Raw genomic sequence first — 14,492 nt, forward strand, 5'->3', positions numbered from 1 at the left:
GCTGTTCAAACATCTCCTAACAGAGTGTCTTTAGAAAATGTAAATTTTATCCAAATGTAATATTTCAGTGAAAATATGATCAACAATGGGTCTTGGAAGAGATGAAGTATTTACGCAGTGTAACTTTTTGCTGTACTTCTATAGGCCAAGGCTGTCATATTGCTTGTCTAATTAAAATTTATTGGATTTATTCATATCCATATGAACTGTACTAAAAATTTTACAGTCCAGCTACAGAGCGTGAAGTTTAAACGATTCAGTGATCTGGGATTCCACGTCCAAACAATGGACATAAAAATGTCCTGAATACACCGGAATGTAACGTTGCTTTTATGAGGTCCAATAAGGCCATAAAAAGGCCAGAATTTACATGGGTGAGTGGGTTCATCTTGGTTTATTTAGCCCGTTCACCTTTTCCTATTCCTCTTTGCAGTAACTTAAAGGCCACAGTAAAATTCTGCAACACATTTTTTTTTTTTAATGACTTTGACATTTTTATGCTCCTGGAACAAACAGGCGAGGCAAACAGAGTATATTTTGTTGGTTGACTTGCTTTCCAAAATGGAATGGCAAATACATTACAGATGGATAGAGTGCATATATTGTTCACATCCAATATCATTATGGGAACATTCATCATCTATGCTGGAGGAGCATAAGCCATTTACAATTCATTTCACAGATAAAGAGCTGAAAGGAGCAACAGAAAATAATGACTACTCGGTTAAAATGAACATTTTTCGATTTTATTAAATTTCAAAATCAAACACATCTGATCAGACCTTGTTTTCTTAGAGGAAGAAAAGAGGGAGAAAGATGGCTGCACTGTGCTGCCTGCTACTTGTGTGTGTTTTCTCAATTCACATTTCCCTCATTTCCTCACATGCTAAAGCTTTTAGGTAATGGAAATAGGCACCTGCTGCTGGCCTGCTCCAACACATATCTGCAAATACAGCACCCCGGGGAGACTAAAAGCTTTGACTTACAAATCTTAGGAGGCGCTTTGCATGCAGAGCCCAAAATAAAATATATGTTGACTGCTTGGAAGCTGTGGAAGGGAGAAGGAGAAGGAGGAGGATGGGAGGAGAGGGATTGATGAGTCTTGTGTCATTGTTTCGACAGGTTTTCCTGCTGTCTGGCTGTCAGAATGAGATAAAAGCAGCCATTATGAGGTCATGAAAAACATGGAGACCTTCTACCACCACGAACGCACCCCCATTTTACACACATGTAAAATTATAGTAACATGAGGTGGCTTAAAAAATGTTGGATATCAGCCAGTTTCCACTTCAAGTATCAGCATAATGAAAGTAAGAACCTGGAAAATCTTTTATACACATGTATATGTGTGTGGCTTCATAAGCGCCTTTCAAATAATTCAAGGACACTTTAAACAGGGTTAAAACAGATGGAAATCCAAACAAAACAAGTAAAAAAATATGAGGCCCAGGCACAGCTTGTGTCACGTAATGGGAGGCAGCGGATCACTACGGTCAATCTAGCCCTTTGTCTACTGTCCCACTGAGACAACCTAACACATTAAGTGAAGCATCAGTGGATCAGATCTGCTCTGTATGTGTGTGTGAACTCACACTTGACCAGTGATCAGTGTCATCATTTGTTGCTTGACAGATACCAATTAGGATATGGAGTGTGTAAGAGTGATCTGATGCTCAAACAATTCCCATGCAGTGTGCTGTTGTATGGTTATGGCGATGACAGCCTGCCTCTATTGAAGCAGCAACTTCAAAAATGTTAAAAACAGTTATTATTTATTCATCCCTGTTCTTAACCATGTACAAGAGTACATGCTGATATTATCTTTCAGAAAGAATGAAGTGGGTATTTTTTATATTATAATAAATTTTTAATTATAGCCTACTAGAGGGTCATAGGTCAACTGATGGAGCACAGATCTTACACTTGCACATATTACTGTTGACAGCCTTGATGTCTTCTTCACACTCTCTTCTGCTCAATTTCACACATGACCACATCCATTCAGACAGAGATGCACATACACACACACACAGGCTTCCCAAGCTGACAGTGTGTGTGAATCCCCACCTCCTTCATCAGCTCTGACATTCCTGTCTCACCCGTATGTCACGCAACACCATAGCTCCGCAAAGGGGGTCAGGACAAAGGGCGAAGGGCACACACACACACAAACGCACCAAAGACCTCACGCTCCCCTTCTTTTTCCCAAGTCACACTCACTCACTCAACACAGAAACTGCTGAGTGCTTCATCGTTTCATTGACAGTGATACATAGGTCAAAAACTAATATTATTATAAAGAGCCATCTTTTCAAGTCAACAAGCACATAAAAATATCCCACAAATAACACACAAAAAAATCCATGGGGTTTCTTACCTCCAGGAGGAGGCTGCTTTCATTTACAGTGGTGCCCAGTGGGAGGCTCTCTTTCCTGGGCTCAGGGTTGGAGGATGCTGTGCTGATAATGTGCTTCCTTGAGGTTTTGTCTTGGCTTGCTGTTAAAAAAATATAGAGGGTGGTAAACAGGCTGGCACACAGGACTCATTTATATCCATATTTACTAAAATAGTGTCTTTAAGGATGTAAGGGAAAAACACATCCTCATGTAAACACATCAGTCAAATTCTTAAGTATGGTGTGACCTGCTGCTGCATACAATACACAAAATATGCACTGCAACCAGTGTCAACAGGAAAAGCTTAAGAATGACAAAGCAATGACTTTTTGTATAACAACCTGCATTGATACAGGCATGGACCAGGACTTATTAACCTTATTAAACTTATTAAGTCTCTTTTTTCACAGCTCTAATGGTATTAGTCCGTGTGGTGGGCCCACCTAACAAGACAAAGCACCAAAGGATTTCATGACTTTACAGGATTCCTCTCACACAATATTTCCACGTGCACATGGACAGTTCACTGGTTCAGGCTGAGGTAGAGAACAGCGTGCAGAGCAATCAGCTGTGTAATTGATAAAGTGGTTGAATAAACAAAAATGCAGGAAGATGTTGCTCATACAGCAATGAAAACACCAAAATCATTCAATCAAAGTTTGAAATTGGTATGAAAGGTGAATGGGAGATTTAAAACAAGCCAAAGCTTCCAAAAAAATTTGGATTTTGCCTAAAAGGGGTTTACAGCAAGTAACCCTCTTTCATTCTTTTCCAAGAGCCTGTATTCAGTTAAAAAGGAAGAAACTTAAATAGCAGCCAGGGAGGGGTCCTCACAGTGAATGGGTCCTTTTAGAATAGTGTTTGAGAGATCTCTGACCTTTACATACAGCATTTAACCCAAAATTTTATTTCACTTGTGGATCTAGAAATAGATTCTCCTGACAAAGTCCCTGATGTAGATGAAGAATAATCTTAATGTACAAGAAATAATCTTAAAAGGTTTCCAATCTGAAACATACAAAGTTTTCAAACACCAGACACACAAATTCAGGACAATGTCATCAGACACTGGCTCCTCTGAGTTAGTAGACTAAAAATATCAACCAGAGAAATATCACAATTAAGTCAACCATTACTCATCCTTCTTTCTTTCTTTCATTCTTAGAGTGAGGTCTACTCACACCACCAAGTACACATACAATTAGCCTATAACTGTGGCGTGCAGAACTGTCACATGTGCAGTGTGTGGTGACGTGTGCGTTGCGTGTTGGAGGCATGTTTGCGTGTTTCTCGTATGGGTGTGCTGTCAGGGGGCATGTGGCTCACTCCAAGAGATCAGCCCATCGCTCAGTCACTCATTGTAGAAGGCACAGATTAGTCACGCAACACACACACACACACACTTGCACACCACAGCCTCATTACGAAAAAAAATATGTATGTACGAATCTTGTAATGCTTTGAATAGACCCCCCCAAATAACCCCATTACAGTTTCCATTCTACCCCGTAACCTTCTACCATCTCCTGTCCTTTGTTTCTCCTCTTCCAATCTCCCTACCCGTCTTCTACTCTCCTCCTCAGCGTCGTAAGCGATTGACAACCGATTCCGTGATGCTGGAAGAGTTCCCCCTACTCTTAATTCCTCTCTGAAGCACGCAGAGCTAATGCGCCTTTTTTTTTAATCCATACATTTTGTCAGGATTAATTTTTTTCACATTGAATCATTTATTTCCACTGTCACAGCAACAGCAGGTTTATTCACGCTACATAAAAAGCATCAACTGAAAAATAAACCCGTTCCAAGGCTGATGAAAACACTGACAGGCAACTCCACAAACTCATAAATGCCAGTTTTACTGTAAAGTATTTTGTCATCACCTTTAAGTGCAAACACATACATTTACACACACAAAGCCATTCTCTTCCATCATCACACTATCATCCAACCAGTGGAAACCTTTGCAGGGGGAAATGTATCTAATAAGCTTCTTTATTTGCTCCTTCAGCACCTCATGTGTTTTTGTTTTCTCTCTTACAGCAGCTTTTGGAGAGGATGCAGTGTCAGGAAAGACAAATATACTGGGTGATTAATTATCGGCACCAGCACTTCCTCTGCCAAAAACAAAGACTTTATTCAACACCACTCGTGTCTTCAGGTTTGCTTTTCTTTGCCTCTATTTTCTCTGTTTCTCTTCTAATAAGGAAAACTGAGAGGTAATGGTGTGGTGTTTAGGTGATCCGTGCGAGGACAGGGTGTTAAATAAAAGTAAAGCAGAGGGATGTAGATGCTGCCAAAGGGTGAGGCTGCAAGTGCCTAGCTCCGGTGGTCGGTCTGGTTTCTCTTTCCACTTCCACTGAGAACAAAAAACACCAGGGACCACCCACCAAACACAGAGCAACAATAATCCTCAATCAACACAATGGAAGCCACAGAGCTTCATTTGTTTAGGAGAGCACAGTGGATGAGGGACATTACATGACATCAGATAAGTCTGATTTGATGATGATGATGATATTGGAAGAGATGAGGATAACAATTGTGATTCATGCTTCTGTTAAGGTCACAACAGGAAAATTTTTGCAAGATCTACAAAACTGTTACTACAGGTTGTATTAAGGCCTGTGTTCACAGGGCCTTATTAATCAGGTTCATTTCTGCAGCCTCTAGGGGGAGAGGTGAGTTTGGGACGAAGCATGTGGTTTCAGCACTGTCTGGTGTGTTTGGCTGTTTCCAACAAATTTGTATTGAAGCTACTTCCTCCCACAATAACAACCCAGAGAGAGAGAGAAAGAGGAACCAGAGAAAACAAAAAAACAAGAGAAAGGGATGTAGAGTTATCCATTGTGTCCATGGTGTTATTCTGAAGATAAAAACAAAAAGTTTAATAAAAGGTGAAGACAAGAATAACATTTTGAGCTGAACGGTGGGTCCATTCTTTAGATTCATGGTCCCTGCAGTGCACAGTAAGGGGTGTTCTTATAGATGAAACACTTGCTGCTGCTGGGACCTGCAAACAATTCAAACAGTCAAACCGGGGGTCTCTTTTTTCTTTTTAAAAAGATTTAAGTTCTGCCAGTTACAAGGAATCTGAAAAATGAATAGGCATAATGATATGAATGATAATCCAAAAAAAGACTTTAATATTAAGTGTTTTTTCTGCCTTAACACTTTAAGTAAGTTTGCAAATAGTTTTTACGAAAAGTTTTTAAATTGGAAACTTTAACTTCAACATCTCTCATCTGTTATCTCTGCGTTCAGGCCCTCCAACTCTGATTTCAGCAGCATGGTGCCATCTCTTGGCAGCACATCCTCTGCTGTGTTCCTGGCTTGCAAAGAAGAGCTGCAGACCTGAACATGCGAGTCCTGTGCAGCAGAACAGCCCCCCCGCACACACACACACACACTCCTTCTCTCACAAGGCTTGCGTGAGTAGCGAAAACTGTGTGTGTGCATATGTGTGTGTTGAGGTTGGGCTGGCTTACAGCCACCTCCTTTGCCTATTCCCACCCCCTTCCCTCAGTGCTTTTCTTCTCTCTCTCTCTCTCTCTCTCTCACAGGAAATCCACAGCGGAGAAAGCAACACCAACACAGAGAGAGAGAGAGAGAGAGAGAGAGAGAGAGAGAGAGAGAAGCTGGCTGATCAAGGGCTGGTTGTCACGCGAGCGAGCCGTCTGTCAATCCACCCCCCTTCCTCTTGACAGGCTGCTGGCGGACAGCCAAGGCCTTGCGTGCAAGCCGGCAAGCCACATTAGCCCATAAAGAATTTCATAATAGCAACAGCTGTTAAATATTGATGACTGCTGGCAACCACTCAATGGTGCTCTGCAAAAAGGTTAAGCCTGCACTGTAATGGAAGCTAATACTTCATTATGCCACGGATCAAAAATGGCCGGATCTCGGCTAGTCCAAGATCCAAGTCTTACTACTTCAGCTTTTTCCTTGTAATGGAAATGTGGCGTAAAAGAGGACAATGCTTTTTATCATTTCATGAAGACAGACAGGAGCACAGTTATTCCCGCTTGTTTAAATCCAGATAGAAGCATTAAACTACACTTATTTGATCGTCCATCATCCGTGGTCACAATGTTAAGTTGGATTGAGACCTAATCTTTCTGATATTGTTTGGAATGAGAATGTTTTCTTTCCACTGTATTGTATGAAATTACAGCTGAGAGGATCCATCAGGATTTAGAACAACTCCTTCTGTCTGTTAAGAAGATGACACCCTTTTCCTGCAGACAGGAATCACAAATATTCATCGATTATATAAGAGGAGATAATAATTACAAGAGTGATTTTTGTCAGGGTGGATGTGGAGCTGCTGCATCTGCATACTCAGAGGAAGGGGAAGTGATATTATGACAAAACAAATGGGATCACAGAGAATACAGGTTGGAATGTAAACTCAACTGTTACCACTTCTCTGTTTTAGTTGGCAAGCGGATGTATAAGTTACCTTGTTGTGCAGGAGTAATGCGTCTCCACGCATTAGCCCCCTGGGCAAAACAGACTTGTACGGCAACTTCTCAGCAGCACGTATACTGCTAATGTACGTGGCTTGTCTGCGCAGTGCATCATAAAAATGGTGCCACACTCTCACCATAATCGCACACACCAGAGGACTGGTACAGCAGTCATTATATGAAATTCATCTAATTGCTTCTATAAATAGTAAACATGAGTGATTATGGAGCACGTGTTTTATGTGAGCATGATGTTTGTCTTCTGGGAGAAGTGCATTTCTGATGAACTCAATGAATGCAGAATGAATGGTCTAAACACTGTTCATTGATTTGGCTTGTCAAGCCCTGGGAAATAGACCCACAACATGAGGCCGAGGTGCTTGATATTTTTACAGACAATTAAGAAAACTATAAGAATAAGGATTAATGGATGGAGGCCCGAAGAAGGATTAGCCTGTCGTACAGGAAAGCTCTTTATTTAATTGTGCCCAAATGAATGTAACTGTGTGTTTTCTAATAGAAGACAGTAAGATGCTTGAGTTGTCCTCTCACTGCTGGGGACCTGTCATGTTCCAGTAGAGTGTCAACCTTGGCGCTCACTACACTCAGCAGGGTGAAGTCTGGATGCAAACTCCCTCATGAGTCACATATATCCCAGTAATAACTTTTGCCTTGAGGCAAAATGACAACACACATGTAGACACTGCGAGGGTCTGCACACACAGAAACAAATGTACATGGTGTGAGTGAAGGGAAAACTTTGTTGTTATGTCTTTCCTCAACTTTCTTCTGTATTTTTACCTCTTCTGATCAGCTTCTGATCTGTTTTTTCCTGAGTAAATTTCTAAGAAAAAATAAAATTAAATACAAAGTCTGTGATATTTATTTAGAGGAGGGTGTGCTTTCCTATTGTATTCACTACTGTAAGAAACATCAGCTTTTACATGCTTTTCTCTGTGTTTGCATGGTGAATATAAAATAACTCTCTTGAATTCCTGTTTTGATGAGGATGGGTGTGGCTTGTTGCTTTCTCAGGGAGCTGGGGGTTAATAAAAGTTGCATTCCACTCCACCTGGCCACAATAAAGGACAAGACTTCTATTTCTGTACTCACACAATCTTTGTTTTCATGAGGAGTCTGAGATTTAAAAGTTGAGCTAACTTTATGTGCCCATTTGTTGGTTACTGTAAAGGCCATCACACTGACTTTAAGCTCTATTAGAAATAAAGTAAAAACCTTTCATGTTTGGAAACAGATGTGTCACAAGAGGTTAACTTCATCTTTTAGATATATTGGGGAAGAAAATGGTGGAGAAAAGAATAATGATCTTTTTGGGACATCAAAAGTTGAATAATTTAGATCCTGCCCAGTTACTGGCTCACAGTGTTGTTTATTGATAAACAAGCATTAAGTGCTTATTATACAGCTCACTCATTTCATTCAGTTCTTATGGACTATTTTCCTCTGAAGTTTTTAATTACAAAAGATACCATTTTGTTGGACTCACTTGCTTATTCACACTGAAACAGGAAATTCTTGAGACAAGTCAAACAACTCCAGAAATAATTATTAGTTTTCTCCCCCTGTATTTTAGTCTCGCTGCATTCCTGTCTGAAAGTGGGAGGAGGGAAAGAGAGAGAGCCTGCTGTACCACATGCTCCTCCGCTTTAGTAAACTGCTGGTTGCTTGCATTACGTGCCAAGTAGTGTCACTCATATTATTCCAAATAACAGGGAGAGAGAAGCACAACAAGCCTCAGATTATCCCTCTCACATCCGAGTTGGCCAGTCAGCAGCAACCATTGCCTGTTCTGTGGTCACTGTGAACAATTCAACAGGTTTTATTGAAAAGTTGATTTAATCAGTGATCTTTTTTTGTTTGTTTTCTTCAATCCATACTGCCTAACCATAATGAGAAGGTAATCTGTTAAAAAGATTATGTTCCCGTTTCGGCCCATTGAGGCAAATAATAATGGGCAGATGGTCCCTCAGGCAGAATCCATATGGGAGGGACTACACTAATGCCGCTGTAACACGCAATGCTAAACAAATGCTAACCACTAAGTTGGGATGGAAAAAACACTTTGCAACTTCAACAAGTTGTGCTGAACTGAGGAAAGGACTGCTGTAATGAGTGGTTCACTTAATGTTGATGAGTACACTGAGTTAAATGAATGTGCAATGCTAACCATGGTAAAGCAGAGCAGATGCACTTTTGCTCTACTTTACTGGGTTATCATGATGCTGTCCTCTGAAAATCACTTTAACATTTAGGATCATTTTCTCAACATGTGACTATGTGTAAATAGTAAGTTTTTTTTTAGAATCCCCCATCATAGACACACATGCACACAAATACAGAGGTGTGATTAAATGGGTGTAAGGGAGTTATTTGTGCTCAGGGTCGAGGGGGATCAAGTGATATCCACGAAGCAGCTCATGCTTTATCCATGAAAGCCATTAACTTGTCAGTCAGCTGACACATCAAAGGTGTTAGGTGTCATTGTGTTTGCGTGTGTGTGTGTGTGTGTATGCCCAGGGCCAATCTGTAAGGCAGGTATCTTGAGACAATCTGTTTCATCTCATATTTCAAAATTTGGTCCAATAATTAAGATCATGGTTCCTTCTTTTCCTTGTAGCCTGTATTAAAAAGCAGGATCTCAATGTTGAGCATGAGTGACTGTGCAGCCTCACTTTAACACAAGTGGCTCATCTCCTGCATTTCTCACAACATAACTCAACAATTTGGCCTCTGTCAGAGCTAATTCTTTAAGAGACACGCTAACCCAACAGTAATCTGATTATCTCTCTCCTAACACCTGTGTTGCAGAGTGTTAGGCCCAGGGCAGCAGGATCACAGCAGTTGTCTGCAGAGGAATCTCTCAGCTGTAACATCAGGAGCTCAAATAATATTATAATTATGCAAAAAAAAAAAAACAACAGAAATTGCATTGTAAGGTCCGTAAAAAAAGTGTGTCCACAAAAAAGTGTCCATATCGTGGAATGAATAGTAATGTTCAGAATGATTCAAAGTGTTTTAACATGTACTTGTAACAATTGCAATGTGTTATCACCCAGACTGATAAACACTGACACCACATAATGATTGGGGTGGTCAACATGTGTCAGCCAGCTCTATGGACTCTATGGTATTTGGCGGAGTTGTGAGCTCGGGAAGACAGGTGAGTTCAACTGATGCGACAGTGAGATATTCTCTGTTAGATCTGGACGTACTGTGACTGTCCACTTCACATTCTCCCATCTGTGCCTATTGCATGTCATCACAACACTCTAATCCAAGCCTGTTTATACTAACAGTGTTTGCTCTGATCACTTCATTTGGCACAGGGAGGGAGGACACATATCCCGTGTGTTATCGCCCAGCAGGCGATATGTGTGTTTGTGAGTGGGTGAAGGATACAGGCAGGCAGCAGGCTTGATGGGGAGTGATGGTTGGATCACGCAAGTTTGCTAAAAGAGGCAAAGCAGGGAAGACAGTACGCATGGCAGGGCTTTGCCATAGATGCCAATCAGTCACCACTCGACTTCGTGGCATCTGGTGTTAGCGTGATGCTATGAATGTATATATGCACATGTGTGTTCTGTTGTAATTCCCAACCAACTGAGGAGATTTTCCGAGAGTATACAAACACTGACTCGTCTGCCCTCTCCAAACAGCCTGTCGCTCTGATTGGGAAGACTAGTTTCTCATTGAACATGAAAAGCTGCCAACTGAGGCACATCCATCCATTCCTTTTCCAGTAAACAGTCAATATACTACATGGAGGGAAATCTGACTAGTGGTGGCATTACACCTGTTTCACACCTCTTCCAGCTGCTCTGAAGTCACCTTTTCAGCCTGTATAAACATTACGGGGTTACCTGGGGTTGTAATGAGTGACTGCAAATTAGTGACAGAAAAGTATGCATTTAATGTAAAATCCAGAGAGAAAGACACTTGGAAATGTAGGATGTAGTATTCCAGACCATAAGTAATTTTGGCAGTAAAAAACTTTTTTTTTTGATTTTTTCCTGAAGTGTCATAGTGAGCCACTGAACGGTCTAGAAAAAAAGAATACATTCATATGGTGAGGCCTTTAACTTTGTTAATACCCACTGAAAAATCAACTGCACAAGCGAGCGAAACACAATTTCTACTATACAATATCATGGTGGTGATACAGAGATGCTGATAACATTTATTTACGATATAATCCCACAAATAAACTGAGTTGAGTACTCAATTTAATGTATGTGTCAGTGTCATTGTGAATATGTGCAATATGTGAGAATTGTGGCAAGGTCAGTGTTGCAATCGGTTTAGGGGAAGCAATGATTTTGAACAAATTAAGTCGACACAAATTTGAGTGACGATAAAGGAAAAGTTTCTCTGTATTGTGTATGTTTCTATGTTTCTATTTTTTGCTCTCTGTTCACAATTGTGTGTGTTACACAGTGACTGTGTGTGTGTGTGTGTGTTTCCGCCTGCTGGTGATCTCATCACCATGTGTTTAAATATCCTTGTCCCCTTAAATCAGACTCTGCTTCTCGTGGCATCAAATCCGGAAGCAGTGGTGAGTGTGTGTGAATTTAGGATCAAAGATGAGCAGGGATTGTTTCGGACAGCGAGGCAGACTACAGTGGGGCACAGCAGGGTCAACAGACAGAATTGAGTTTCTCCATCCACTGACCCAAATGTTTCACTGGCTTGATCTCATAGAGGAAATACATGTGACCATACAAGTTACTTTATTATGAAGGGTAATTAAGATTTACTTCTCAAACTCAGTGGCGTCAGGTGCTTTTCACGAAGGGTAAGCTAATTTTTCTTTCCGCACAACACGTCACCAAACAAACTGACTAATGAAAAATCCATAGTAAACATCCATCCTTTAATCTTGAACAAAAGAACTGCCCATCCAAAGTTTTAGTTAGCCTATTGGGTTGTTGTTGTTGTTGTTTTTTTTTTTTTAAATAAGCTGCAGATGGTGAAAAAAAAATTACAACACTGATGCTAAGGACAAATGTGGAAAAAGTTTCAAGAAGAATATTTCAGGCTAATTGGATTTATGTAAATAGTAGGTGACATCTAGTCATCTTATAATTAGATTTGTGGAAATTTATGTTACTTATAAAATCAGCAGCTGGATGAGGCTATGTGAATTAGATTTTTGTCTAAACAGAGTGGATTTACATATCCATCAGTCTTCAAAACCAACAGCGATTAGGGCAGTGAGCCCTCACATGGCTAAAAATATATCCAAATCAATACACAATCATAAATCCTCACAAATGCAGTGTGTGGTATCAGAACCTAATGTGTGACATGCCTCCCAACCAAGTCTTACATTTACCACGACCACACTAATGAACCCCATATTACCCCATGTGTTAGAAAACCGCCATTGGGAATCAGCAGCTTGTAAACTTCCACTGTGGTTCTTTGGTGTTGTTCTACAGCTGAGACCTGTGGGCAGCACTGCTGGACCAGCGCCCATAGCCACTTATCTGAGACTGGCTCTTTTCATGACGTCACATAATTTGAACGGCTGCTGGGTATACTCCTCGTAACCAGGTGTCCTAAAATGAGACTGAAATCAAACTTGACTTTAGATATAGTAAATGGAATTTTTTCTCTTATCTCTTCAAGTATCAAATGTTGCAACACAATTTCCTGAGAGAAATGTTGATCATCTCATCACATCTATCTTTGGTACACAATGTGCTGTGAGTATTTATGAAGCAAAATGCTCTTTAAAAACAGTGACGTCTTGTGGTGTTAAAGGCAGACTTTGTCCACTGAGGTATTCAGGGTTCATAAATCACAAATCCAAACTCTTGGTGTTTACTGACACACCATTCAGTAAACTGAAGCCTTGTGTGATTTGCTGTAGATGAAAGTGCAATGAAACACATCAGACCAGACATATCTGAGGTAGTAGTGCAGAACAGGTCACAGTTTCACTGTACTATATGTTACACTGCAGGCCAGCCCAGCTGAAGTTTGATTTGTGAGCTGGACCACAGAAATTCCTTTACAATAGCATCAGGATGTCTTAAAAATATGAGCAATATCTCTGATTTGAGAAAGTACTGGCAGCTCGAAGCACAGTGGTGTCACTGGGAGCAGCTCATGCAAAGCAGTGCAGGCCTCCACTTCTCTTCTGAATAAGGGAAAAGAGAAAGAGTATACATACATATTAACCTGATTATTGTGGCTGCAGAAGGTTGGAGTCTTTGTCCTGCGTCCCTAACTCCATGAACAAATGAACAATGGTCTTTTCTCTTGCTCATCTTCTTCTCTACTCCTCTCTTCCATATTTTCCTCTATTGTTTCTTTCATCCTTCAACAACCAGTGCACATTGTCCTGCTGGTCTTATAGGTGAACACTTTTGTGTTGTGTGTAAATCTGGAGTGATATTACCATGCTTGTGTTTAGCTCATGCCACCTGTGGGTACTATTTCCCATCACAATTTGTTTTAGTGAGTTTGCCAAAAAGGGGAAATGTGGTAGGGAACTGGTGTCCAACTTTTGTGTCCAATTGTTTATGCCTTTGTGATTGATTCAGTCCAGTGTTTGGTTCAGAGAGTGGGCTGCAGAAAAAAGTGTTAAACAAGGTGAATCTATTCAAATGAATAAATATGGAACATTACCAACGGGGTCCAAGAAGGGGTACTTCAGTTCAGTGGTGTAGCAATTACTGATTTTGTTGACGAATGAGAATACCGAACAGCTGTGTCTGGAAAAGTGGGATTCGTGATATAAGATGTTTTCTCTGCTCTCAAGAGAAGAATAGGAAAATGATTGAGTACAAAGAGAACCCGTCAGGGCTTCGAGAGAGTGTCACACATCATTCTAGATCCTAATCAGAGTGCAGGCACGCACACACACGCACATACACTTGGGTCTTGTCGGGATGTGGCGTTTGGCTCAAGGACTCTTGGACAGGACATGCAGCTGCTGCTCAGTTTGAACCATCCATTTGGGGGCCAGTCTCCTGTTACAGACACTTTGCACACACACACAAAATACCCACATCCTCCTCGCCCAATAACAGCACTGCAACTGTTTCTCATGTGACATAAGAAGGGTGAGTTGTTGAACTGAGGGAGTGGCAGGGAATAGCGTGCAAAGACCTAATGCAATGTTTCAGCCCCAGATGGGTCACATCAGTAGCCCGCAATCAACAAATTTGGCTCTGCCAAGTTTACACGCTAGACATGTCAGAGAGGACGGCAGAGGGAAAATAGAGAAACTTGTTTCTCCTTTTTCTCAACCCCATGCTTCTTTTAATCGCCTGCCACAACTTATTGTTATTAATTACTGTGTGGGATTGTTTTTCCCAATGTGCAGAGAAGAAAAGAGAAGAGAAGAGAAGAGACCAATGTGATGAATGCAAACAATAACAGGAATGTTAGGGACTATCATGGACATTAGTAAAATGGATGAAACATAATAGATGCTCATTATGTTGGGACATTGTCAAGTGAACTTCCCCATTTACATCCCTGATGATTAGCAATGCAAAACCCCTTTTTGTGTGTCCATAGTAGTTAGAATGAGACTGTGGGACACCTGGCTGTGTCTAACTCGAGATAGAGGGTTTCCTAAAGATTCCACAGACATTTT

General features: G+C 40.8%; 1 protein-coding gene across 1 annotated transcript in view; it reads right to left on the reverse strand.

Moving 5' to 3' along the window:
• Positions 1-14,492, reverse strand: part of ahrra (aryl-hydrocarbon receptor repressor a) — a 53,840-nt gene that overhangs the window by 10,582 nt on the left and 28,766 nt on the right. Inside the window, exon 4 of the mRNA XM_029529187.1 lies at positions 2,378-2,496. Coding sequence (XP_029385047.1) covers positions 2,378-2,496 — 119 coding nt within the window. The remainder of the gene's footprint in view (positions 1-2,377; positions 2,497-14,492) is intronic.

Source organism: Echeneis naucrates, chromosome 20, assembly GCF_900963305.1.
Source record: "Echeneis naucrates chromosome 20, fEcheNa1.1, whole genome shotgun sequence".
Lineage (NCBI taxonomy): Eukaryota > Metazoa > Chordata > Actinopteri > Carangiformes > Echeneidae > Echeneis > Echeneis naucrates.